Consider the following 21,692-nt stretch of genomic DNA (forward strand, 5'->3'; position numbering starts at 1 on the left):
TCTAACTCTAATAATTTGGTTCTCGGATGCTGAGCATCTCAAAATGAAAAAAAAAACGACAACTGCAGGACTCGAACCTACGCGGGCAGAGCCCAAAAGATACCTTGAAATATTCAAGTCTTTCTCCTTAACCACTCGGACAAGTTGCCAACTGAGCCAGACAGCTCTTTTGTTGTTAAAAGGTATTTTATATATAATAAATAAGCAAATATTTTGAAAGCTTCGACACAATTCAATTTAAATCGAAGGTGTACATTTGCATCTAAGCCAATATTAAACCGCATCTATATAGTTTGAATACCATGCTACGATTGCTTAAGAAGTCAAAGCTTATTATCTCATATACACAACAGACCAGTTTTAGATTTTTAAATTTTGCAACCTTTTCTCGGTAACTTCCCCCCCCCCCCTCCAAAGGGGGTTGTGGTTTAGCTTAAGCCCAATCATAAAATCACGCCATCACTTTATAATAACTAAAGAAATAGTCAATATTATAAGGGGTTTTTTTAAAGAAAATAAAATAGATTTGCATGCTACTTCATTGATTGCAACAATGTAGGAAAGGCGATCTAGAAATCAAAAGACAAACCTAACTAATAGGTGCCATCACAACAAGTTACACTCTGCAATCTCCACCTATCGCATACAACCTATGTTCTGGAGAGGAAACTTATTCAGTCGGTCAGCGTTGAATATTCCCCACTGCGTCTCCCACTTTTGATTGGATGTCCAAAATACTTCTTTCCAAGGCTCATCATATGCCTCGAAAAAGTAATATTCGAGCGGCAAGTTCCTCATTGTGCATAGAAAAGTACTAAGGAAAACCTTCAAACTCGACATTCCTGCTTGTGCATAACGATAGCGACCACCCCCGCTTGGCCATCCAATTTCTGTGATAACAATGGGGGTGCCAATGTTTTCATTATGAGGCAAAATGTGAAGGTCAAGAAAACGCAAGACCCAATGGGTAGCATCTTCGACAGAAACACCACCAAAAAAGGGTTGTATATTTGCACCAACAATGTCACAATTGATTAACAATTCCAGATCAATAAGAGACCCGATTTCGGATGTACCCACAGGTATGTCGTCAATTTTCATGAGTTGTAAAAATCTTCTGGCATCTTGAATATATTCAATCAACTCCTTTTTGGACTTGTCTCCTCTGAATAACACCTCGTTGCCAACGAATATCGAATTGATTACTCTTGCAGGATCCGGATGCTTGGCAATGACTTTCTTCATCATGTCCATCTGTTGCCTATTTATTGTGTCATTTTCACCAATCCACACCCCCATGGCCACTGTCATATTCAAATTCATATGATCAATGGCTTCCATGATCAATTCAGCTTGGTCACATTGCATACCATATGTTCTTATACGTGTTGTTACGGTTGATATTTTTGCCAAGTCTAACATGGCGTCACGTTTATTGTACCGACAATGCGGCTCCATTGCGTTATTAGGGGAGTAGGCAATGCCATGAAACATGAAATTTGAGACTCCTTTCATTAAATCTGTGACCTCGATGTCACTTTTTGCAGCATTACTCAACCCGTCAATTGAATTTGTTACCACCCCAAATTGTTCTCCTGGAAATAAATACTCGGCAGCCAACTCTCTCAAATGGGGGATATTTTTACCATCATTGAAATAAGAATTCACAGAATCGCGAGTCCCATGAGATAGAATGTAGATTGCAATTAGGAGTCCCACCAAAACAGCAGAAGCAAACACCGACACAGGTACTGCGGTAGCTACTTTCCACTGGGAAAAAGTGAAATTCTTAAACTTTTTGCTTATAGGAGATCCTGGATTTATTCTCTTTTCATAAGACAGTTTTTCAATTGACGCGGACAACCTCTTGCTTAATGACTCTTCACTTCCAATGTTATTTTGACCCGAAAGATTGAGACTCATCAAATCACTTCCGTATTTCGACTTCACGCCAGTCCTGGTTCTGTTAGTACTTTCAGAAATGGGAGAGTTAACACTTGAGTGGTCTCCAGTTTGTGGTTCTAGCTCATTCGCATGCCCGTGCTTTGGCATGTTATCCAATTTTCTAGTGTAAATGACAGTAGCATCACGTTTCTCAGCATGCTTGCCATTATGGTCAAAATGGAAACCGGGAACAAATTCAGAATCAGCATTAATGATAAAGCTTGAATTCAACGACCCACTTGACTTGCCATCATCATGATTAGAAGCTCTCAGGTACACTCCCCTTTTTCTTTTGTCCGATCGGTTCTCTGAAGGAATTTCTGCTGTTTGAATTCGACTACCCGCAACAGTTGGTATATGTATTCCAACGTCATTAGCCTCAATATCTTTTCTCAATAAAGGGTTTTCTGTGGTTGTTAATTGATCCGACTGTGATAAGTCGACTTCAAGTTTGTTTTTATTCGAAGGATCTTCTGATCCAGCATATCTGAGATCATCCCTTTGCTTTGAAGATCCCCCGAAAGGTGAAACATTTTTGGATAAAGACTTGATATTGGGTATTTTAGCACGAGCTTTTAGAGCAGAATCAAAAGGTGTGTTGGCTGAATTGTCAGCAAAGTCAACTGTTTGCGTCCCATTTAAGTTTTTTTGGTCCTGAGACGGAGAAGCATTTGGTGCATCATTTCGAGGATTTTCAACCACTGGACTCAAGTCTAGACCAGTGGTATTAGCAGTTGCACCGTATTCCATAAAAACGTTGAAAGAAGTTGCCCGTGCAATTTTATAAGGATTCACTTTGACCAAATTCGGTGCACTTTCTTCATTTCGACTGGGACCATGGTTCCTTCTAGGTATACTAGGTGCTGTCGCCGACCTTTTTGATGAATTAACTTCCCTGCCTTGCATAGTGTAAGAAAGCCTTGTAGGATGAAAGATGAAACTGGTTGTAAGAATTAAACCAACTTTGAACCCAATTTTTCTGCCTCCAAATAGTGTACACTATTATTTTTTGCAACACATCAATACCACCCTGCACATATCTGCGCATTGAAAACTATCACTTTACTGGGGCAAATTGTTAATAACAGCATCATTACAATGTATTAAATATGACTGTAGCACAAGCTTTTTACACCGCTTTCATAAACAAACTTTTAAAATTAAAGATCATCATTTGATACCTACAACAACATGCTTTGAAAAAATGAAATGTATTTTGCACTTGTCTATAAACCCATCACCGTTAGCATCAAAACACCCGTCTTATCTTAGATCTAAAAGTCTTTCCTCAACATTTGCAGCATGAAAATAAAAGGTTTCCAACCCAAGTTGCAACCGATGTGACACAACCTTCACCATTCTTAGGGCAACAGTCAACCACGCCAAAACATGTGAAAAATTCAATGCAAAACTCTGTACATTCATTGTGTTCTCGCTGGTACCCACTATGTCCTGAGAAATCCGAGCCAGAGCTGGAGGAAGTTGCAGATGATGTCATAGATGCATTGGTTTTTTGGCGATTCAAATTTTCCGGGTTCACAGTACCCGCAGGCCATTCCAGCTGTAGCTTAAATGGGTCTTTTTCATCTATAGCTTTGGGCTCTGTTGTGATGATATTGTTTTGTGGTTGATATTTGGGCTGTTGTTCAGGGACATCTTGTGGTTGAGACGATTGTGGAATCTCGTTCATAGGGATCGATTCCGACATCTTTTCGTGTGTCGTGTTCTGAGGGGGGTATCAATGTTATCACAATCAACGCAAGTCTAAGTAAAGACAACAGTGAATGAAAAGAAATGCAACGCCAAAATGATGTCAAAAACTGCGAAAGAAGGAAAATTATTTTTTTTTTCTTCTTACTGTTGATTATTTCTTTTTGTTTTCTTTTCTTGAAAGGGGGTTTGACATACGTAAGGCTCTGCAAAGGAGATTCACAAGAACAAGGTTTGGGAGAAAGTGAGGGAGGACCATGATAGCTTTTGAAGCTGACTAGAAAATCGGCAAATAAACCTTGGAAGTGTGTTATTGGTGCCGCTTATTGTAAAAATATCGATTATACTTTCGTCAATATGCAGTACAGCGTATTTTTTGGGGTGATTGGGCTATCGAAGTCAATTGCCGTTGTGTGAGCTTCAATTACCGTTGACCAAATAGCAACGGCATTTGTTCAACGGTAAAATCTTACATGAGTCTCGAAGTAAACTGGAAGAATCGATGAAGGTCCTAGACTGGTCGGTGTTTTATCGGCGTTTCAGGACAGAGCATTATTTTTTCTCCTTCCGTTTTGGGAACTCAATTCCGCGTCTGAATTTGACTTTGCAACATATGTTAAAGCCGTGTCTGTACCGGGGAAAGATGACTACAACGGTTCGGACCTAAAGTCCGTTTTAGGGTGACGAACAACAGACTACTTTAGTATGATATACGAGAAATTCTCTTTAAACGCAATGCTGAAGTATAAATTATGCTGGAGTTCAAATAATTTTTACTAAATTGCATCTTTTTGACTTTCTTGGCCAGTAAATCACTGTTTCAATGAAAACAATTATGTTACCGCTTGCAATTTTAAGTTTGTTGGTGAGGGTATCGCACCAGTGGGTTGTTGACGAAGAAATGGAAGGAGGTTACCCAAAACAGCCTGCTGCTGAATCGTCAAGATTTGACCCTTATTCAAACGTGACCCCTTTGAGTGTTCAATCAAGTTCAACTACAATTAACTCCACATACAGCTCGATTACACAGACTGAATCATTATCTTCAACCTCAAGAGGAGACGCACAGCATATTATAGTACCAGTATTTGCTTATTATGTAGTTCACTTAATGTTATAGTTTTGATGAATACAAGATTATTAATTCACTAAATGATCTATGTCCTTTATTACAAATGGATCTGGATTTGTAATTGCATGCGTACAACCATAAATAGCAGCTACACTACACGTTAACTCTCCCAAAATCTATCCCTATTTCTTATTTGGGTAGAATTTCCGTTCGTATCAACCTTGTAATGCAGCAGGGCCTAAATATTTCGCACCCATGTTTACACGGAGTTAATGTGATTTAGTCATGATATTGAAAAACAATAACAAACATTGAAAGTTGTGCAATACGGCTGAACACGCAAATATTTTGCCATCCAAGAAACATTTGAGAAAGAAGAGTATATAATTATCACAACTTTTCCAAGATGAAAGACTTGGTAGGGAGAAATAATTTACTTCTTTAGTTAAAAGGAACTACAAATGCGACAATTCACATTAATCAATTTTATCATCTTGCTTATAGCTTCATCAACATTTGCTGTCATTGCTCCCTTATTCGGTCAAGCTGAGGCTCTCAATTTATTGCAGGATAAAATGTACCAACCTGCTGATATGGCTGGAGAGAATATAGCAAAGACATTTGTTGGAGGTGAACCATCTGTTTCGAGGACAAGTTTGCAAAAAACACAAAGCACCTCTGTTCTGATATCAAGCACTACTAATAATGGTACAAACACTGCGTTGAGATTTCAGAGCAGCTCTGGAGGTAACGTTGTGACACCCGCTTGGATATATACAATATATAGTATGGGGGGACTTTTTTCCCTATGTAGATTTAAATAGTGATATCGAATACACTCAAATATACTCAACATTGAATCCGAATACCAAGTAATACCAATCTAGAGCACGTAGTCGTCGAAATCGACAACTTGAAAGCCTAATTGTCTTGAGAATCTCTCACACGAGGCTGTATTTATTTTCCTGCTAATGGCATACACACAGTAAAAGTGACTGCAGCTTCACCTTCTTGGTTTGTCTGAACATATAATCCGAGTACTCTTTGTTTAAAAAGATCGCGAGGATCTGGTCTGCAGGAATGTTTTAGTAATAATAGATTTGGACAGTTCAAATGAAGAGTACCAAAGGGAAGAGACTATGGTAATGTTATCAGCAAAGGCTGAACTAGAGGTTGTGAATACGAGAGACAAAGGGTTCTTAAAATCGTGTTGCAATTGAATTGTTTAACTAAACTTTTACCTCTTTAATCGTTTATTAAATAATAAATAACTCCGTGTGAAAGTTTGTTCTGGTAGACAATAGCTCAATGAGCTAAAGTGCTCGAGTAAAGCTTTCCATAGAAGTCGGGCCTAGTCCGTCAGCCCACCATAACCATCAATTCCTACTTAACCTAACGCAAAACATAATACACAAAACACTTCAAGTTCGACCCAGATACCCATATACTTTTGGTTATCCCTCGAATTTAACACAAGCTATAAAGTATGCAACGCTAGTGTACAATATTAGCTATCATCTGGCCATCAAAACTGTTTCACTTGGCAAATACGACAGACAAGTATCGCCATAAACAGTTCATATGATCAAGACAGTTCAAAAAAACCATGAAATCACGAAATTAGCATTTTGAAAACACAGGAAGAACATGAATAATATGAACATTCAACGCAAACTTGGGCCATGAAAACATCTCTTCATTGCTGCTATCTAGCCGCTAGCAAATTTATGGTAGAAAAAGAAGAATATGTTAATATAGTTTTTAATCTGCTCATTCGTGTCAGAAAAATAATCAACTAGCAAAAATGTAGAACTCCACCAAGGATATCATCTTAATCTATTCCTATCCCAACTACAAAAGACTTTGAACTACATCAACTTCAGTTTAACAAAAATGCTCTGTCTATTTTTCCCCCTCTCTCTCTATTTACTTGTTATTGATTAAATACTCTATGAATATTTCATAAATTATGATAAATTGATCTAAATTTTGCACCATTCCAACCCGTTGTCTTCGTTGATGTTGAACCAATTTATAAACCAAATCAATATCCAGTTCCATTACTTTCAGTCCCAGGTTTTTCCAAGCTTGCATTAATGAATCAATGGTTATGAAAACTCCAGTTCTTCCACATCCAGCAGTACAATGAACCAACAACCTGTTATTCAAATGTTTATCTAAAGTTAATTGATTCTTGTATCTGATCATATCTAATATGGATTTGAAAGATTGTGGAATTCCAAAATCCGGCCATGATAAATAATGAAGATGATAAATATGATTATTGATTAAGCGTAATTTAAAATCCGGATATGGAGTGTCGATAACTTCAATGGTTTTGATTTTAGGGTGGTTGAAATATTGAATTGGCTTAGTTTCCAAATTGATGATAATTTGTACATCTTCAAGCTCAATTGTAGACCAGAAGTCATCAATTGTTGACGACAAGGGGTTTTGAGTGGCAATGTAGGTGATGTCATTACTTATTAAAGTGCTAGTGTTGATATAATTTCCATTAAAATAGTCATCCTTTTGGTAGTGACGGCTTGGGTGATGATAATGGTGGTGCTCACTACCGTTGTGCTCTTTGGTATCATTTTCCTCCTTTGCTTGCTTTTCGTCCTTAGTCGCGCCCCCCTCAGTTTTATGCTTTCCACTCAGTAACTCCTTCTTTGCTTGGCCCAATTTCACTCGTGAATGTTCATAAGGCCATACATTATTAAACCTATTCTTGTAGCCAAATTCAATCCCTTGTGGTAATTGAAAATCAATAGTAGAACAATCAGGACAACACGGGGAAAAGATTTTATCTTGTCCTTGAACATTGGCAGTATAAGGTGATTTAAAATTCGAAGCCATTTTATTTAATCGACTTTTTTCAATTTCTTCAATCTTGTTAAACTTGGTGATCATATATTGTAGACTTTCATCGTTTGAGTCTTGCTTCATAAATTGCAACCACTTGGGGAGTGATAAATCGGGGGGAATGTCCCTTAGTTTGTACTTGTAAGAGGGGTCAGACTTATTGCCGTTTGTAGCACCATTAACTGATCCATTTGATAAATCACTGAAAAACTCTTTATTCGAATCACAACCCTTTTTCACATCATAATCGTTATTCTTTTTGATAGATTGAACAAATTTAGTCTTGAAATTGGTTGCTGAAGGTAATGTAAACCCTGATAGGCTTTTAGTTTTGCGATGCCCATTAGAGCCAGAGCCATTAGCACCATCACTACTACCTCCATTCGAGCTGAGTGGACAGGTTTCGATAACTCCAGTATTTTGTATTAAAGCACCAGAAAATCCACCATTGAGATAATAAATATTGAACTTGTCATGGTATTTTTCAAATTTTGAAATTGTCTGATACAAGGGGAATGTAATTGCCTCGTTGGACGAACATTGATCATAAACCAAAATCGAAAGTTTGGTCAACTCATCCAGATGGTCCTTTTGTAAATGTTTCGTGAATACATCCTTCAATTCAGACGACAAATCAACCATGTTAATCAAATCTATTAAACTCATCGAATTACGTTTAAGCAATGTTGTTGGTAAACACAAATTAGTCGATTTAATAATCCTACTTTTGGAGTATAGATTGAAAGGACGAACGTCAAAAATAAAATCATAATCCTGAGGGTTCAAATTTGCAGCCGATTGTTGAGAAATTGTTGATGGGAAACTAGTGGCAAATGTAGATGTAGTTGGAGATGGTGAGTTCAATTTAAACGAAGGAGTTGATGGACCCAGTAGTGAACCTGACCTAGGGGTTGAGATGGTACTGGAGGTGGTGGTAGTGCCATAGCCATTTTTTGAGATTGAATGGTATGGACTACTTGGCAGCAAAAAGTGACTATTTTTGGAGGTGTTATTGTTATTGTTATTGTCGTTGGTGGTAGTATTAGAAGTGTATTGATCATAGTGCAACGGTAGTGATTGAGATTGATGTGGCTGTATATGCAAATGACGTGGTGTGTTATTGTTTGTGATGGAGCTATTGTTCAGTTGTGACAGCGTTTGTGGTATTGATGGCAACGAAGGAGGAGTATTGGAGTGAGAGGATCGTGGGGTTGAGTCAAGAGTAGGTAGTTGTTGCAGCTGTTGTTGTAGCTTCAGTTGCAGAAGCTGTCGCTGTAGATTGTGAGTTGGTTGTTGCTGTTGTGATTGAGGATGTTGTGTATTGTTAGGTGTTGTTGGTGTTACAAGTGGTGAATGTGATGTTATTCCAAAACTAGTAGATCCATTGGTGGCACAGTGACTGTTGCCATTACTGCTATTGGAATGGCCTAACCCATTCGGGCTGGATGCTGCTGCTGCTGCTGTTGTTGTTGCCATAGTATCAAGTGTGTGTATGTGTATATATAATTTATGTGTTTTTATGTTCTTGTTACTGGTCGCTCTGTTACTATTGCAAATAAACTAAGTTGGTTATAGTCTGTCGGTATTCCTCTCTGGTGTGTAGTAAAGCTGTTTAGTTCCTCTGTTGGTAAAAGATCCTTTCTATTAGGTTTGCAAGAAATGAACTGATTTTGAGTTGTGTGTGTATGTGTGTGTTGCAAAGATTGAAAGAGGTTGGGAAAATTTTAAAGATTTTTAAATTTCTTTTATGGATATGTGTGTGTGTGTGTTATATGCAGTACTATACAGCCAGCACATATAAAAATTCAATTGTTGCATGACATATATAATGACACATATATGACATTTTTTAACACCCCATAGATAGAATACATATGTTAAAACACGCACACATACACACCCACACATATTGTATACTATATCCAAAGGATCAACCAGTTAGTAGTAATGTGACGAATGACAGTTTGTGGAAAACTAAAATATTAAATTACAACAAAAACAATAGAAAATAATAAATAAAAATTAGATCTATCTTTCGAAAATTAAGTCTAGAACAAAATAAAGAAAAACAAATAGTAAACAATAGACACGTACGATAATATATATATATGTACGTCACAATATATACATATGTATATATATATAAATATCACCCCCCCTCTCTATTCTTGCACCCCTGTTTGTATAGTAAACACACACACAAAGAATACAAATATAAATTGGCATTCTCTGGTCATTCCCCTCACTTCTACCCACTAAAGTGGTCACTCTATTTAATAAACTTTAGACTTTGCAACTTGAAATATAATACGATGTAATTTATGATTATGATTTCATAATTAATTATAAATGACGTAGTTGGTTACACAAACAAAATATAATTTTTATTGTGTTTGATGTTCTAGATTCAACTTTTGACAACACAAATCTATCTACGCACCTTGAACCCCCATTACTTAATAACAGTATTGACAATAGTAACAGTAGTAACAACAGCAGTAAGTGTAAGGAGATAACACAGTAGACAATATACATACTTATACATGTACAAATCAGCCACACGCGTCCCTTACCACTTTTCCTTGTCATATTTGTACATTTTGTGACACTGACACTACCAACAATCATTTGTTTATCAATACTAAAAGCCTCTTTCTTTCTCTCCTTTCCTTTTACTGTTTAATGTCATCAGATGATGTAAAGCATACTTCTTTCTAATGCAAGAATAGCACCCCTTCCTTTCCTACATCTTTCTTTTACTATACACGCATAGTGCATATATAGAGACTTTCTAAATATAGAACACTCACGGTGTTATTTTTTACTTTCGGCCTTTTAATACTTTTCTATTTTCTATGTTTTCGTGTTTTAGCCGAGGTTTAATTTAAGCTTTTCATTGTATGCCAGACTTTATCATTTTTGGTCCAAGGGGTTTTAACAAAGACTATGGAGTGCCAGAGTACATTTTCTTCATTCACGGGGTGTTTAATATACCCTGTAGCGATTGAAAATAGATCAATTACAACACTGCAATCTTCTTATTATCCTTGTTTATATAATATTTTCTTAATATGATATCAAAATATATAGGGTGTTCGCAGAACAAATGATTGTTGTAGATGCAGTGATAAAGAGAACATGAACGAAATCACGCGCACGGACAAATACTACCGAAGAAAGATCTATCTATGATCAATCCTGCATACAGTGACCAAGGAGATAGAACGGGAAAAAAAATGAAATGCAGTCATTTAACTAATTACATGTTTAACAAATATTAAAGTTGGCCCCCTTTTTTTGTATTTGATTGTGGAGTTATCAGTGTGTGTACATGATAAGACTACAATACAATCTTTGCTAGTTACTTTATGTTGATCCATAAACCTTATAAGCAACATGTCACAATCTCCTAAACCACAACAAGATCATCCGACTACAGCAACCTCAACAGACAAAAATAACACCACTGATTGCACAGAAACAAATTTACAATCACAATCACAAGACCAAGTTACAACTTCTCAAACATCATTTGATGGAGACGAAGACAACAATCCATTCCTGCATCACCAAGGACTAAGCAGTTTTAGTCATTTACATCTAAATAGTAGCCGGCAACTGAAACAGCAGTCTAACGAAGATATTAAAACACCAGATGACGTGGATGACTCAATGCTACTATACAAAACATCTAAACTGGATAAATCAAACAAAAACTCCGAATCATTCAATGCAGTCAATATGAATTTTGAAAGTAGAGTTACGAAGCTATTGAAGCCCAAAGTTCGTGTCAAGATACAAATTACCGAAGCTGGTAATTCAAATGAAGGCATGAATAACTCCCTGAAAAAATATATTGTCTACACCATCAAACTTGTGAACATTGATGTCAAAAGTGACGAGGTCTTGACAAGAAGAAGATATAGTGATTTTGAAAGTTTACGTGATGTGTTGACTAAAATTTTCCCCTTGGTTGTTATACCACCAATCCCACCTAAAAACTATTTTGATTTCTCAGTATTCAATGGGTTTGTTGGCCAAGGAAGTATTGGATTTGGATCAAACAGTGGAATAGCAGGAGGTGGTGGAGGGGGAGGGTCTACTGCTCATGAGAGATCAATTGGCGGTGGCAGTAGCGGATCTACCCCGTCGAGTGCAGCAGCAGCAGCAGCTACTGGTAGTTCCAACAATATCCATTCCACTACATCAACAGCCAATAATCTATCCAGTCCTACATCATCATATTCATACATCAACTCAAACCATCTAGCTAAAAACAAACTAATTGAACACCGTAAACGATTACTTTCCAATTTTCTCAACAATTGTCTTGAAATTAAACAAATTCGGAACCTAGAGTTTTTCCATAAATTTCTTGATCCTAATGCCAATTGGTCCGATGAAATTGCTCTAATTCAAAATCAATTACCAAAATCAATCTACTTACTGAATCCAGAAAATGGGTTAAAAACAGATTCAATATATGCCAATTTACCCAATCCGTCTTCAAGTAAAAACACTATAAGCTTTTTCAAAGATAATGGGAAACGAATCACTAAAAAGACAAATAAGCTAATTGGTAATAGTATTAGTAGTAGTGCTAATACCATAGCAGCAGAAGCTACTGGAGTCAACCCAAGCCCCGATATATCTACCAATGAAGCATTACAAAAAAAGAAACAAAGTGAGTATATTGTGGACACTTCTGGATTAGATGAAGTGAATAAACGAATTACAAGTAATTTCATGGGTCTTTCCAATGACTATGCTGAATTGGGCAGTGTCTTCAATTCTTTTTCCTTAATGTTTTCAGAAGTATTCCTGCTGATGCTGCTGCGAAGTGAAGAGGAAGGAGGAGGAAGAGCCAACGGTAATGGTGGGGGTGGCCTTGATGGTGGTGCTACTACTACTGAAACTGGCACCAAAGCTGACAAATACAAATCCAGTGACAATAATGATGAACTTAATTTCATACTTGACAAGATTGGCCAATGTTTTGATCGATCATATATTGCTATGAATCTATTAATCGGTGACTTAGAAACACAATTTTCGGAACCATTGGGCGAAGCAGTACAGTATACTCAAATCTTGCATTATATAACCAAATACCAATCAAGGAAGCTAACTCAAAAGCAAATGTTGGATGATGAGGTCAAGTACAAGCGAAAAGAATTGAATCAGTTGTTGAAAATTGAGCTGGAGGCAGGTATGGTTGAACATTCAATTAGGCATCAGCATAGCAACAATACCCCCGCGAACAATGGCGAGTCAAAGTTTGACTTGAATGGTTTTGCCAGCACCACTAATTCCAAAACTCACAAGTCAGCTCCCAATGGTACACCTGTAATCAATGGATCAAACAATGGCAGTACGCAAGCTCCCACATCCAGTGGGTTATTCAAATTACCCAATTTTAAATTCAAGAAATTGACACGATATGTTAGTGAAATAATTGATCAGAACCCCCAACAAACAAGGAAAACCAAAATTCATGAATTGACTGACAAGATTTCGGTATTGGAAAAATGTCAAGATATAATGCTTGCTGATTTATCATTTATATATGATGAGGTTGACAAGAATTTGCAACAATTTCAACTTCATCAATTGAAAATGATTTACGAGATTTTATTATATTATAATCAAGTATTGATCAGATGGGCTAAAAAGAATATTGAAATTTGGCAAGATGTGAAAGAAGAAATTTTGAAGTACTAACACTTGGACAATAATTCAATTTCAGTGCTGCTTTTTTCTCTAAACCTATGAATATATATATATATATATAGATGTCAAAATCAATCCTCTTCTAAATACCTTATAATTGGTGGCCCCCATTCTTCAGCTCTTTTATAGCGAGAGATATCTTCAGGTAAACCTTTGATAGCTCCAATCAATCTCTGTCTAACTTCCATTCCATCTGATTTAACTTTTGCCAATGGTAATAAGTAAGTTCTGATTGTAAATACAATTGCTTTTGACTTTGGTAATCTAGTCAAGACTTGACGTTCACTACGATAATGCACCTGCGTATCAAAGTCCAAACTCTCATACTCCATTGGTTGTTGAATATAATCAGCAGGTAAGTTATGTCCTTTGTTAGCATCATCAACATAAAATTTATGATGAGTTTGTAATGACCAATTGGACCTAGTTACAAATTGATGGGGTTGGATTCGATTAAAGAATTTATTCATTGATGGACGTAGCTTTGTGGTGTACCCTGGAATACGCTCATGAATGAAGGTCAATGGTTTATTGAATCTGTCCAATGGATTAAACCCCGCGGCAAATGCAAATACACCAGCTTTAAAAAAGTATTCACCTAGGGTAGGATCTTCCGGGTTGGTTTTAGCTTGGTTTGGATCGAGTTGTAAGAGTATAAAATCTTCTTCAATGTTTTCAGCAAGATATTCTTCCAATACAACACCATCTATCCCCTCTCCTTTCAAAGGATAACTTTTACCAGTAATCAAGTTCTTCACTTTTCTCAATTCAACTTGACGTTGAAAACACATGGGATACTTATCACACATATAATTCATCACCATTTCATAAAATTCAACCACCGCATCATACGCTTCATCAGTCATGAAAACCGTCGATGATCTTGTATCTTTATCTTTGGGATAGTCAGGATGACAATTGTTGATAATTTTGTATTTATTTTCTAATCGATTCATATATGTTGGTTCCACAAGTAACCAATCCTGTGGATGTAATGACGCAATTGACATTGTCAATTTATAAGCAGCATTTTTGAATGGGTATGATTTCAATGCGTCGATCGAATCCCATTTGAAATTGGGTTCAACGGAGTGGATCTTGTAGTTTGCATCGAACGAGTCATAGAATTTTGATTTGCCTTTTGGAATAGAGCCATTTGAGGTGGTAATGACGGAATCGTGAATCCTAGATTTGTTGTATTTGGTGATGAATATGTACAAGGTTGTCATTATGGGGATTAGGAATAACCAAAATGAAGGCGAATCTAATGATACATCACTAAAAATGGATGGAGCCCCATACTTGTTTGTTGAAATATTGTCAATTGTTGTATCCATTCAAACAAAATAAGGTTTGTTACTTTGACTAAAGATGAAAAGTTGCTGCTATTTTCTAATTTTTCAATAATAGAATTCAGATATTTGAGGGTGTTTTGATTCCAATGCAAAATGGTCTTGAAAGAAATTGTTGTAGATAAATTATAATTATATTATATTCTATCCTGGATACTGGCTTTTACGAATCTGGTATATGTATGTAAGCCTATACATCAAATCATCATCGTCGTTAGTGGTTGTTTATTATTACTTGAAGTGGTGAAAATAGGAGATTATTATTTTGTGTCTTCAATCGGGGTATAGAATCCGCTGTGACTCCTCTCTCTTCACTTATTTTGTGCTTATCTCTCTCTCTCTCTCTCTCTCTCTCTCTCCTTCTCTCTTTTGTTTGTTTCCGTTTGCGCTAAAAATTTCCATTACTTTCCAAATTTTTGATCCCGTTTCCGCCCGAGAAAATACAAAAAGTGGAGTGCGAGCGGTGGGTGAACTGAAAGCCATGCGAAAATATATTACATTGCCCCGACAATCCATCCGATGCATCGCAAAAGTGCTTAAAAGTCCAAAGATGGCTGGTAGCCGATTATCAATGCTCTAGTCAATGCTATCAAAGATCAACACCATATGTGCTAGATATCCATATGCTCTTATTTGTGTTGTTTTGTGACGTATAGTGTGCCGAGTTTAAATAAGAACCCTGTAAAATTCACGAACGATAACTTGCGATCACGCCGGCTTGCAAAACTCAGTAGGCATAGTAATGTAGGTGACGATGTCTGATTACAACGCCTTTTGTTGTCGCAATAAAAGGTTCTTATCCTACTTCAAACCATATAACTATGAGCCAAACAGCTCAGAGTGAATAAAAGAAACCACAAATGTCAGTGACAGAAGGAAGAGGTCCACATAACATTAACGTACATCTAAATAGTTATTACATGTTTTAGTAGATAGTAATCAGGTTTTATAACCTTGCCATTTCTCAATACTTTGTCAACTGGAGAATCAACAGTCAATTTGTAGCCCATGTTTCTATACCACAACAATGCTCTTTCATTGTCGGAGAACACCGTTAACGCCATGCCCACTAATAGCTTGTACAACTTATTGGGTGATTTAACCAAGTCAATGCATAGTTTGTGAAAGTCATCTATCAAGAATTGCCCGAGTCCTTGGCCTTGATGTTCTTCAGTTATATGTATTTCGTACAAATATAACACCAAGTCGTCGTCATCATCAAGACACAATTTGAAGCATATGTAAGCCACTACTGTGGTTGATTTCGGGTCTACTAGAAATACAAATAGTAGCCCAGGTTCTTTTAGTTCCACCTTCTTTTCTCTCTTCCAATTGCTTCCATTATGTTTAATGTAAAGGTTTCCAATAGTTCCATCAATGATATCGACAGCGATTTTTAATAATGATTTTGGCAAGTCTTTGCTTTGTAAGATGGTCGTATTATATTTGGGAAAATTGAACCTGCCTCGCATGTAGTTCAGAATTACATCGGCAGCAATTAATTCATTCAATCTGACATTATCCTCTGAGTATTCATTGAAGGGTTCCCCACCAATTTCAAAACTGACTTCCATGTAGCTTGTTCTTGCAATGTTTAGTAAGGAAATAATTACACGCGACGCGCATCTCCAAAATAGAGAAAAATTAGTCAAACTGAACCACCAACCAAAGCACATTATACAATGCAAGACATTATGTCGGGTCCAAAGAGTGACGATACAGACATCCTGATGGAGCTTTTATCATCGCCTCCATCAAATATAATTGAACAAGTGAATGAAGCACAAAAGAGTCGAAGTAAAGCTAGACTAAACCCACTTTTTTCTTCACCAACACACAATAGAGATAAATGTTCAGAATTTCACCATATCACCGATAGAGAACTATCCTCAAGGGGCTCCATAGTAAATCCTAAAAATAAGCACAACAAACTTCGCCAGGTGAGAAACCAATATCGGTACGAAAAGCTACTGTTGCAACGAGAAAAGGTTACTGACAAACAATTCAAACAGGACGTTGAAAGAAAGTACGATGAACAAGTACGAGAATTTTTGAATTGGGAAGACGTTAATCGACTAATTGAAGATGAACGTGATATACTAAGTGAAAACAAAAGGAACAGTCTTGAGTTGCAAGAAGCCGAGGCGAGGGCATGGGAAGAGGAGATGGAACTAATGGAGTTGATAGAGTCTTTGGATTTAAACAGTTGAAGTTTATGCAGTCATTGTCCCTGTATTCCCAAAAGTTGCCGCGAAGCATGAGACTGCAATGTGTTGGACATACATTCCATAATTAAAATTACTGGACTACCCTGTGTTTGCATTCTCAATCACAAAAGTTGGTGATTTATTAGATCAACCACTTATAAACTACAAATGAGATAGACAAATACCTTTATGACGAATATAACAGCCCAAGTTCGTTCCTGACGGGTTCAGCAAACTTGTACCTTGTTGATTTGAGATCCACCGGTGAAACGTGGGTGAAAATTGCGGGAAAAAGAAATGACTATCTGACGGATTACTTTTCAAAACTTGAGTAAGCCTTTTATAGCTTTTATAGTAGAAGATTAATTGATGAACGATCAGAATTTTGATTAATCAACGAAACAGCATTATGATAATGGCCTCAGAAAAAACATTGTCGCGAAAAACGAGTTAAAAATGGGGAAAATACGACAAGGACGTCCTTTTAGGCTCTTGTGTTGCAAAACTTTTGGTTGTAAGAATTTTGAAAATCGCCATTTTCTTTGACACATAGCACTACTCAAAACCATCAAACCATTATGAGCTTAAGGGGAGTTTGTTTAATGGGAATTGGTGTCCCCGTTTATCCCGGTTGCAATGAATTTGAATTGATTTACAATTGCTTGATCGCAATTCCATACAATTTGAGAGCTGAATATTTGAAGTCTAATGGAACACAAATACGGACTCTACAAGGTGAATTAGGAAATGAAAATTCCTCACAAGTAAATGTTTGCATTGAAAAAGTGTATCAAATACAGGCTGACGGTAGAAGAACTCATGTAAGTAATGTCAAGAGCGTGAAATCACAATCAAAGACAACAGATAAGAACGAGCCTGACAAACATTGTGGGGAAGAGTCAATAATATTTGCAGAAGCAGAGCTGATTTTACCGGCATCCAAAGAGCCTGTCAACACTATAAAGCCAGATACTTTTTCTGCGAAGAGAGTGCATTGTATAGGGGAGAACATGACTGCATCGCTCAAGGACTACAATAAAGAGCCAATTATCATTCCCATAAGCGGTGCCCCCCGGTTGCAAATAGGTAAGCGGAACAAATGGGATATCTTATATGCTACAAAGATAAAACCTTTCCTACCTACATTTTGGCAAGGACTGCTACCCAGTGGGCGCAATCCCACGTTTGTGCATGTACGAATGGAAATAGCACGTATTACCGGCTTGAATAAGAAGAGCAAAAGTGCATGTGAAGACGAGATGAGGTATTATGACGAGATGGTTCATTTCCATCTTTTGTTTGACGAGGATGATCCAAGGGTTAAAACACGGAACGAGTTGGAACTGAAACTTTACATAAGAGTAATGTCCTTATATTATATTGTAATGAGTTCAATACCCGACTCAATAGAAACAGATTGGGTCTATGAATTTGGAGCGCAGCATGATGCTGAGAAATTGCCTAAATTTGGCAAAATAGCCAATGGAGTTTTTAAATTTTTGACTCAGCTTGTAAAACAATGGGATAAGCTTCCAGTTAGCAAAATAAGATTTATAGGGCAAGTGAATCAAACTTTGGAGATCATGTTGGCAGAGATTGAAAAAGAAATTGAAAAAGTTGTTAAAGCCGTTGAAGAGATTAACCACGGGGAGCCCGACGTTTCATAATCAACTCTTTTCTAAAGATGCAAATAAGAGAGAAGCAAACGAGATGAGCTCACATGAGGAAGAATAGTACTACCGCCAACGGTGAAGCAACCGAGAAGATATCGTATCCTAAAATGGTGATTAAACTGACAAGCAACAATAGATGAGAGAGGCAGTGGCAATTTTCAATCAAGAAACATACTCATGTGTAAAGATCCACCGCTGTCGAAGTCATTTAGAGGCTATGATTATTGAAAAGGATGGCTTAAGCTCAATTGGCTCAATATTGGGTAGTTTACGATAAGCCCCAAACGCGACACAAAGTACAAGAAAAGAAAATAAATTTAAAGTTGATTCCAACATTTCCCAGATTGTACTAAGGAGCATGAGAGATCAAGAGGATATAGAGCTTCAGCAGCTCCATGACTCTGACACAACGAGCAGTTCAGAGACAAAATGGTCGCTATCAAAGACGCAGCTACTTCTAATACTATTGAGACTTGGTGTAATCAGCGACGAAGTTTACCAAAGTGGTAACTACCCGCTACATGCCTTACCAAAAGGAGTTGAGTACATTATTGGCATTATTGATTGTATGGATGTCTCTGAAGCGATAGAAATTCTACGGAATGCGTTGGTTGAACATAAGAACGATGTCAATTTTTTGCAAGAAGATTACCATTTGTTGGAAAGACTTGTCCATTCGATTCCTCGTGATGAAACAGTTGACAAGTCAAAAGTCAATGATGACAATCTTACACAGAATTTCAATAAAAATAAGACCTACTTGCATATAATCGATTGGTTGTTGCAAACTCGACTAGAGGCTGCGTTGATTCACTACCATTCGCCTTATCCGGAAATTAGAGCCATTTCGGACCCAATAGACGACACGGAGATTCTTGTTGAGACATTTCGATGTTACTTTATTGGATTTTTCTGGACCTTCATTGGTTCCATAATCAATAGTTTCTTTGTTCACAGAATGCCCAATATATCGTTGAGTTCCCATACAATACAAATATTGCTTCTTCCCTGTGGCAAACTATGGGAAAAAGTCGTTCCCAACAAGCGAATATCACTTGGTGGTGTTTCATTTGATCTTAACCCCGGCCCTTGGACTTACAAAGAAATGATGTTGAGTTCTATTATATATCTGTGTTCTGCTGGAGTGCCATATCTGATATATAACATATTTGTTATGAAGTTAGACAGATTTTACGGCTTGAAGTGGGTGACTATTACTTTTCAGATACTCTTGACGGTCTCAACTCAATTTCTTGGCTTTGGGTTTGCCATGATCATGAAGAAGGTTTGCGTCTATCCAAGCAAAGCTCTTTGGCCCACCATATTACCTACTATTGCTCTCAACCGTGCGTTGATGAATGAGGATGCCAATAACAGTGTATATGGATGGCGAATCTCAAGATTTGGGTTTTTTATGGTTGTCAGTTCTATCAGTTTTATATACAATTGGATACCAAATTATTTCTTTAAGGCGTTGTCAAATTTCAACTGGCCTACATGGTTCAATCCTTCACTGGTACATTTGGTAAACATTACAGGCACGTCGGCCGGTTTGGGACTAAATGTGTGGCCAACTTTTGATTGGAACATTTTGGATGCAGGTGGTTGCTTGACTATTCCGTTTTACACATATGTCAACAGGTACATAGGGAGTGTGGTTGGTTTTTTTGTGATTATAATTGTCTACTATACAAATAATTACTTCACTGCTTATTTTCCCATCAATTCCAATAAATTATTCAGCAACAAAGGAAAGGTCTATGATGTCCACCTGATATTGAATGAGAAGAATCAATTTAGCGATTCAAAGTATCAAGAAATTGGCCCTCCATATTTTTCTGCAGCTAATCTTGTTCTATATGGTGCCAATTTTTGTCTTTACCCGTTTGCGATATTGTATCAGTTTGTCACTGAATGGGATTCAATGAAATCAAGCTTTGTTAGCGTGTGGATTTCTTTAAGTGATGCTTTCAAATCTAAACATAGTAACGGTCCCTACGGTAGATACGCTGATGATCCCCATTGCAAAATGATGTCAAGATATGATGACGTCCCAGATTGGTGGTTTATTGCCATTATTGTTGTAAGCACACTGTTTGCAGTTGCGGCGGTTGTGTTTTATCCAACTGAAACACCTGTGTGGGGTATTTTTTTCACTATATTGATAAATTTTGTTTTTTTGATTCCTTTGACCTCAATTGCCTCAACCACCGGGTTTTCGTTCGGTCTCAATGTATTAGTGGAGTTGATTGTCGGTTACTCAATTCCCAATTCGGGGATAGCTTTAATCACCCTCAAAGCATTTGGGTACAATATTGACAGCCAAGCTAGCAACTACATTACAGATCAAAAGCTTGCACATTATGCAAAGATTCCACCAAAGGCAATATTCAAAGGTCAATTGATTTCAACCTTGATCAATATTATCGTATCACTAACTGTAGCCAACTGGCAGCTAGGAAATATATCAGACATTTGTGATGTGCATCAAAAAGACAAATTGAGTTGTCCTGGAGCTAATACATATTTCTACTCAAGTATACAATACGGTGAAATAGGTCCACAAAAGGTATTTTCTGGACTATACCCGGTCCTAAAGTGGTGCTTCTTGTTGGGAGTGCTCCTAGTATTTCCGTGTGTTTGGTTCAAGAACAACGGTCCCACAAAACTCGCAAGGTATTTCCAACCCAGTGTGTTGATTGGCGGTTTCCTTGATTTCGCGCCATATAACCTACTGTACTTTACAGGTGGGTTGTATTTGTCATATATTTTCATGTATTGGATTAAGAAAAACTATTTATTATGGTGGGAAAAGTACAATTACATTTTAACGAGTGCGTTATCGGCTGGTGTTGCTTTTAGCTCTTTACTTATATTTTTCACGGTGCAATATAGTTCACATGAGATAGTATGGTGGGGTAACACGGTAAGTGAGCAAGGGATTGAAGGTGGAGAGTTACCTGCAATTTGGAAAGATGCATCAACGGCACCTGGAGGTTATGTCGGGTTGAGAAAAGGTCATTTCCCATAGCGCTTGTCATTCAGAAAGTGTGAGCAATTGACCTCGAGCATTAAAAACCCAAGCAAAGCGAACTGTGTAAGTAACATACTTTTAAATGACGATTTTGACGGAAGTGCT

The 21,692-nt window shown here is 37.2% G+C and overlaps 11 protein-coding genes and 1 non-coding gene across 12 annotated transcripts; 6 read left to right on the plus strand and 6 right to left on the minus strand. All coding sequences in view use genetic code 12, as the record gives it.

Moving 5' to 3' along the window:
* Nucleotides 1-56: 56 nt before the first annotated feature.
* CORT_0_Ser(TGA)_74 lies at nucleotides 57-149 on the minus strand. Its single transcript has one exon. It is a non-coding gene (tRNA).
* Nucleotides 150-636: 487 nt separating this feature from the next.
* Nucleotides 637-2,850, minus strand: CORT_0E03870 (hypothetical protein; the record flags this gene model as incomplete). The annotated part of the gene is made up of 1 exon (XM_003870056.1): nucleotides 637-2,850. One exon carries the CDS (start codon nucleotides 2,848-2,850, stop codon nucleotides 637-639), a length of 2,214 nt encoding a protein of 737 aa, XP_003870105.1.
* Nucleotides 2,851-3,232: 382 nt separating this feature from the next.
* CORT_0E03880 (hypothetical protein) lies at nucleotides 3,233-3,652 on the minus strand (the record flags this gene model as incomplete). The annotated part of the gene is made up of 1 exon (XM_003870057.1): nucleotides 3,233-3,652. One exon carries the CDS (start codon nucleotides 3,650-3,652, stop codon nucleotides 3,233-3,235), a length of 420 nt encoding a protein of 139 aa, XP_003870106.1.
* Nucleotides 3,653-4,477: 825 nt separating this feature from the next.
* CORT_0E03890 (hypothetical protein) lies at nucleotides 4,478-4,774 on the plus strand (the record flags this gene model as incomplete). Its single annotated transcript, XM_003870058.1, has 1 exon — nucleotides 4,478-4,774. The coding sequence occupies one exon, from the start codon at nucleotides 4,478-4,480 to the stop codon at nucleotides 4,772-4,774; it is 297 nt and encodes a 98-aa protein (XP_003870107.1).
* A 413-nt stretch (nucleotides 4,775-5,187) lies between these two features.
* On the plus strand, nucleotides 5,188-5,550 carry CORT_0E03900 (hypothetical protein; the record flags this gene model as incomplete). The annotated part of the gene is made up of 1 exon (XM_003870059.1): nucleotides 5,188-5,550. One exon carries the CDS (start codon nucleotides 5,188-5,190, stop codon nucleotides 5,548-5,550), a length of 363 nt encoding a protein of 120 aa, XP_003870108.1.
* Nucleotides 5,551-6,652: 1,102 nt separating this feature from the next.
* On the minus strand, nucleotides 6,653-9,067 carry CORT_0E03910 (hypothetical protein; the record flags this gene model as incomplete). The annotated part of the gene is made up of 1 exon (XM_003870060.1): nucleotides 6,653-9,067. One exon carries the CDS (start codon nucleotides 9,065-9,067, stop codon nucleotides 6,653-6,655), a length of 2,415 nt encoding a protein of 804 aa, XP_003870109.1.
* A 1,920-nt stretch (nucleotides 9,068-10,987) lies between these two features.
* Nucleotides 10,988-13,312, plus strand: CORT_0E03920 (Atg20 protein; the record flags this gene model as incomplete). Its single annotated transcript, XM_003870061.1, has 1 exon — nucleotides 10,988-13,312. The coding sequence occupies one exon, from the start codon at nucleotides 10,988-10,990 to the stop codon at nucleotides 13,310-13,312; it is 2,325 nt and encodes a 774-aa protein (XP_003870110.1).
* An 80-nt stretch (nucleotides 13,313-13,392) lies between these two features.
* On the minus strand, nucleotides 13,393-14,658 carry CORT_0E03930 (Hrq2 protein; the record flags this gene model as incomplete). The annotated part of the gene is made up of 1 exon (XM_003870062.1): nucleotides 13,393-14,658. One exon carries the CDS (start codon nucleotides 14,656-14,658, stop codon nucleotides 13,393-13,395), a length of 1,266 nt encoding a protein of 421 aa, XP_003870111.1.
* Nucleotides 14,659-15,578: 920 nt separating this feature from the next.
* CORT_0E03940 (Nat4 histone acetyltransferase) lies at nucleotides 15,579-16,349 on the minus strand (the record flags this gene model as incomplete). Its single annotated transcript, XM_003870063.1, has 1 exon — nucleotides 15,579-16,349. One exon carries the CDS (start codon nucleotides 16,347-16,349, stop codon nucleotides 15,579-15,581), a length of 771 nt encoding a protein of 256 aa, XP_003870112.1.
* Nucleotides 16,350-16,355: 6 nt separating this feature from the next.
* Nucleotides 16,356-16,883, plus strand: CORT_0E03950 (hypothetical protein; the record flags this gene model as incomplete). The annotated part of the gene is made up of 1 exon (XM_003870064.1): nucleotides 16,356-16,883. One exon carries the CDS (start codon nucleotides 16,356-16,358, stop codon nucleotides 16,881-16,883), a length of 528 nt encoding a protein of 175 aa, XP_003870113.1.
* A 575-nt stretch (nucleotides 16,884-17,458) lies between these two features.
* Nucleotides 17,459-18,547, plus strand: CORT_0E03960 (hypothetical protein; the record flags this gene model as incomplete). Its single annotated transcript, XM_003870065.1, has 1 exon — nucleotides 17,459-18,547. One exon carries the CDS (start codon nucleotides 17,459-17,461, stop codon nucleotides 18,545-18,547), a length of 1,089 nt encoding a protein of 362 aa, XP_003870114.1.
* Nucleotides 18,548-18,911: 364 nt separating this feature from the next.
* CORT_0E03970 (Opt6 oligopeptide transporter) lies at nucleotides 18,912-21,584 on the plus strand (the record flags this gene model as incomplete). Its single annotated transcript, XM_003870066.1, has 1 exon — nucleotides 18,912-21,584. One exon carries the CDS (start codon nucleotides 18,912-18,914, stop codon nucleotides 21,582-21,584), a length of 2,673 nt encoding a protein of 890 aa, XP_003870115.1.
* Nucleotides 21,585-21,692: the final 108 nt, after the last annotated feature.

This window comes from Candida orthopsilosis (genome assembly GCF_000315875.1).
Source record: "Candida orthopsilosis Co 90-125, chromosome 5 draft sequence".
Lineage (NCBI taxonomy): Eukaryota > Fungi > Ascomycota > Pichiomycetes > Serinales > Debaryomycetaceae > Lodderomyces > Lodderomyces orthopsilosis.